Source organism: Aplysia californica, unplaced genomic scaffold (assembly GCF_000002075.1).
Source record: "Aplysia californica isolate F4 #8 unplaced genomic scaffold, AplCal3.0 scaffold00469, whole genome shotgun sequence".
In the NCBI taxonomy this organism is placed as follows: Eukaryota; Metazoa; Mollusca; class Gastropoda; order Aplysiida; family Aplysiidae; genus Aplysia; species Aplysia californica.
This window is the reverse complement of record NW_004797739.1, coordinates 77161-82517: the sequence shown is the minus strand read 5'-3', so window position 1 is coordinate 82517 and position 5357 is coordinate 77161. Positions and strand designations below refer to the sequence as shown.

The 5357-nt window shown below is 36.9% G+C and overlaps 1 protein-coding gene across 2 annotated transcripts in view; it reads right to left on the bottom strand.

Moving 5' to 3' along the window:
- The window catches only part of LOC101847518, an 18995-nt gene extending 15673 nt beyond the window's left edge, over positions 1–3322 (bottom strand). Inside the window, exon 1 of one of the 2 annotated variants that reach the window (XM_005105402.3) lies at positions 2806–3322. In XM_005105402.3, coding sequence (XP_005105459.1) covers positions 2806–2809 — 4 coding nt within the window. In that variant the 5' untranslated portion in view covers positions 2810–3322. The remainder of the gene's footprint in view (positions 1–2805) is intronic. The other variant, XM_005105403.3, reaches the window with a different exon arrangement.
- Between the last annotated feature and the right edge of the window lie 2035 nt (positions 3323–5357).

Here is a 5357-nt window from a genome sequence, read left to right as displayed (position 1 = left end):
TAAAACAGAAAAGAAAGTTGAATCATACAACTCCAGACTATTTATCGGTCGGCCGAGAGAAATTTACAACATTTGCAAGCGTACAAGTGTGAGCACTCGTATATCTGTCCAAAAATACACACACACGCACGCACACACACACACACACACACACACACACACACACACACACACAAATATGCACACACGCGCGCACACACACACACACACAAACATACACATGTCTCTGAATAGCCAATAATTTGAAGTTATTTTTACAAGTAAAAGAACTGGTTGATTCATATTTTCTTTTACTGAATTTACTTTATCAAATGATTTTGTATTTGGCCAATGATAACAAATTTATATAACGGATAATCGAAAGAATCTCTTACCTTCATGTAAAGAATTATATATATTTTCTCTTGCCCATCAATAAAGTTACAATCCTGAATATTACAGACTATTGTACTGGACTCATACTGAACAAAAAATAGTCTCAGTGAGACATTTTTACTGTTCTTTGATTGGAGGTAGCCCTTTTTAAGTAAGTTTTATTGTATGTAATATTGATTGGAAAACACTTAGAGCTTCCTCTTGAGCGGGCATTTGCACAAAACAAATGTTAAGCCATCGCACTCGGTGACATATGAGCGCCTGTATACGTGATTGACTATGTATATCTATGAATATGTATTCCTTTGTACAGAATAATCAGAATTTAAGTGTGCAAGCTGAAAATGGAAGGATAATTCACTTTGGAATAAAAGTGGTTTTGATTTTACAGCCACATAAAATAAACAAAGAAAATGTTTCATAAATAGGCCAGACTGCCTCTGTGCTATAACGATTTTTGAATGCGGGAGGCCAGGCATTGAGCTTAAATATGGATACTTTAAGAAGTTATTGTCCTAGTATGTGACAGGAGACGGACTCGATAGAAAGGCCTCGCTCGTCATGAAGATGGAAAAACCTTCATCAAGCTATCTGTCAAGCTTCAAAGAGGCTCAGATCAAGGCCAGAAGATAGACAGAGGTGAACACACGGCAAGCCTTTGCTGCGATTCCTTTTAACAATCCTATTTTTTTTACAATTGAAGCCGGTTCAGGGATTAAGCATCTCTGCAGTTTCCCAAGACATATTAAATTGAAGCCGTGCTTGAGATTATGAAAAACAAAAGTAACGTTTGTGATTCAGAGGGTAACATTTTCTCTTTCACATCATTAAAATAAAAACAGTGTGATTGCAAACAATCACGAGAATAAGAAATTCAGAATTGTTAGATTTCAAATAACTCACATTTGAACATTCGCAGCTTTCAAACTATGACATAAGAAATATTTCATGAAAAGTATTAAAATCGAAGTAAGATTTTTTTCTTTAAAATAGCATGTTTGGTTTAATTGAAATAAATACAATTTGACAAACTTCACTATCCATTATCAGTTATACAGGTTATAAAACAAAAAGACAGTATAAGATTAACCATTTCGATAATAATCCTCACTTCAAGCTCAAATAGTACATGTGATATTAACAGCATGAAATATGTTCAGGGCCAGGGTATTGGGTAAAGGAGATTGATATTAAAGGTAGACCTCTTCATTCCAGGCTTTCTCATATGATATAACGTGGATTTAGAGAACAACCACTTTCATCCAATTTATAACTCAATGTCTTTACTAGATAAGTTTCTAGATAATTAGATACTGGTACGAAGCATTTTTAATAATTGTTGTTTTTTTAACCAAATTGAAGAAAACGCAGTCTTTGCATAATTAGTGCACTCGTCTTCGAAGCGGAAAGTATGGATTCGAGCCTCGGTTCGGACACTATTTTTTTTTCCGCCCCCTCATCCTGCCCACCCAGCAGTAATGGTACCTGACTTCCAGTTGGGGAAGTAAAGGCGCAGTGGAAAGGAACTGGCCACCCTACCACAATATGCCAAAGGCCCAGGAAGTTGTCTCACTAACAATTTAAGGCGTCGGAATCCCCAATGTCTAGATCAAATGAGGGAACAATTTTACTTTTTTAACATAATTACACTTTAATATGGACACTATATACAGTCTACTACATGAAAGATTGTTGTCCCTTCCCTTTGTCTATATAGATCCAAAACTGATAGCTCTTCCGAAGGTTTCCATGAGAACCTGAACACCCCTCTCCCCAATTTGTGAACCCTTTATTTAAATTTAGGAAACAAAGTCAAATCTTGAGCAACTACAAATGTAACTGGAACATGAATGTGTGGGCACTAAGTTTGTCTCCTTTCTCCTTACTAAAAAGATGTTAACAAAAATAAATAGAGAAAACCAGACACATAAAAGCAACACATATACATAGACTCTGCAAATTTAGATCTAGATCTAGTCCATCGCAATATGATATGATATTGTATTGAGTAGGTAGCCGTGAAAGGTAAAGACAGTATAAAAATAATAATGTATCCATTCAACCCTTATCAAACAACGAACAGGATTAGCAATACAATTTCGGCACCTAACTTCCTAAGCCCGCATACTATTTTTTTTATTAATTTAGATCTTGCTTTTTATTTGTGTTTTAGCCAGAAGAATCAACAGGTAAAGCGCCAAAGGTACCTGCATTATTGGCTTATATGAGAGAATGACAACCATTTCAGGGTAATGGAAACATTACAGACAAAACGATCAATCAAACCACGCAGCCTAGCTACAAAGAACAGACCTGCTAGAAGTCAAAACATTTCATTAGAAGGAGGCTAATCGCACCATGCCCCTTTGTTGCCACTCTCCTACCAGTGAATTTTATCGCCCAAACAAACAACAATAACCAACAACTTACACATGCCAGAGAACTTACTGTGTCCTATGGGGGTACTTCAGCACGTTTCGAGGATAAACCCGTCACTTTTAGCCCATCATCATGTCATATACAATCGTTATCAATCCTCAACCTCGCCTGTAACCGTATGGTAGCAGTGGGAAACCTCTTCACTGTCACGTGATACAAACGTCGCTATGCTACACGGCGGTGGCCTCGTTCTTGTGTTGACTGTGCAAACAAATGAGTGCGCGGGTACATTTCTACAAAAAAAGACGCAGGAAATGACAGCCCAACCCCACCGTTTGCCGATATTTTATTAAAGCTGCCTATTATTGGGCTCAAATAACATTAACAGTCCTTTTACCAAAGTGGAATTGACTTATTGGTTTTTCGATAATCTAACCCGGAGAACTTGAGCGCTTAGTTTACCCTGAGCAAATATGGAGAAAGAAAGCGGTTGTTGACTGAGGTGTGGGCCAGGAGTTCAGCACCAAAACGGCTGCATTTTGTTCGACAAGCATTAGCCTAGGGAATTAACACATTAGGGCCTAAAACAGAAAAGAAAGTTGAATCATACAACTCCAGACTATTTATCGGTCGGCCGGCTTCGACCTAACAAACACATTGCCTGCTTAGTGTATGTTATAAACGTAAAGGCTAAAGGGAGGGAAACAGCACGTTTATAATATTCACAATATACAAGGTTTTCCATTGTTTATATGTTATACATTTATGTACCCCCCCCCCCCTCCTGATTTTCTTTTTAAACTTGAAAGAGATATCACCCTGGCTGGTCGTTTCTTCTGTGATGTCCGTAAGCCTCGATCTATGCTTACTAGGCTTCTTAATTGTTTTCTGTTTATAAAATGCAAGATCTGATCCCATTTTTCTGAAATGGGGGTAAAAATGAGGCTGAACTGTTTAGCCTACTACTACTCATCCTCTCTAACAAATGGAGCACTAGATGAAGCAACAAAGTAGGCCTGGCACTCGATGACTTATTTAGTTGAAATATTATGTTCGACGAGGCAGGTCATCTGCACATGTATTAGGATATGTACTTCTAGTGTGTTTCTTTAGTCTGAACGCTATTTCACGACGTGGTGGAATCATGCAGGCGCTCGTCAATTTTTGGACATGTGGAGTCATTGTTGGTATCATCATAAAGTTTGTTCATTTGTCTGTCTATGGCTGGGAAAAAAACCCGTCGATTTATCTTTTTTGAAAATTTGCGATTGAAGGAGATGGCGGTCAGCTAGTTTCAGATGTAAAATTAACGAGGTAACTTCTACCAAAGTTTGATGAATTCGTTTGTAACGGCAAATTAACATTTTTTGTTTGTTTGTTTGTTTTGTGTGTTGTTGTTTTTTTGTGCCTTTGCTCAACCCTTTCCCAGTAAAAATCCACATAGAAATGTTGAGACTTTTTTTTAAAAAGAAAAAAAAAATAGCCGAACAAAATCTATAAAAATTGCCCAAAGGGATGAACATTAATTTCGGTTTCTTCGAATTCATTATTTTGACGAGCGCCTGTTTCAACTGTAGGCCTATGATGCCTCCCATTTATTTTGTGCCGTTGAATTTCACCAGGACGCAAAGCAGACCCAATAAACAGCAGATGGTGATGCGTGGTCAATGATTAATTAACTCTTGGATGGCACGTCTGTTAACTATAAATGCTGCATAGTGGGGTCGAAAACATGTAGCGCAATACTTATTGTCAAATAATTTCTAAATATTGAAGACTCTTCAGCTTTTGCACAATGCCTTGTATCAATTTGTCTTAACTGATAAATATTTGTGTAAATATTTCTGCTAGCTGTATTCAAGAAAATTCCTTAATAAATACTAACTAAAAATCCAAATGGGTGGTTTCTATAGATTTTAAAAGGTTTGCCGCTGGGACAATATCGCTTTTCTAATCGCGATTTAGGTTTATTGAACGCATATTTTGAGAACTTTTACTTTTAGTGAAAAAAACATGTTCACTATAATATTATTTTCTTGTAACCAGTTTTGCCGCTGAACGTGTCATTGGTGAGCTGTGACGTAGGCCATATGCGTATGCAAAATGTGTGTGTAGGAAGCGGGAAGTGCTGTCGTGGACAATCCCATTTTCCGCGTGACGGAGATTTATAGCATTTTATATTTAATAAGAAAAGTTTTGTTATAATCTAGCCTCAATTCTTGAGGAAATAATTTATGATTAAGTTAAGACAAACTGATGCAAACTACTGAGCAAAGTATGGGTGACATATATTGATTTACAATATATTTGAGGATAATTTGCGCCACGAATTTTTGAACGCACTATAGTATTTAATTGTTCACTGGTTTACCTCATTAGAATCTGAAATGTCCGCTTGCCTGCTGTACTATAACTGTATAATATCCCCATGTGTCCAATCTTCATCGATTTCTTAAATTTTGGTATGCGTCATGCTTGCAGCTTGAAACCTTTCTTGTGCTGAAAATTGAAAATGCTAACATTTATCATATTTATATTCCAACACAAACACAAAACTTGCTGCAGCAAAGCAGGCAAACGCCTATATAATCTAGGCCTCCAGA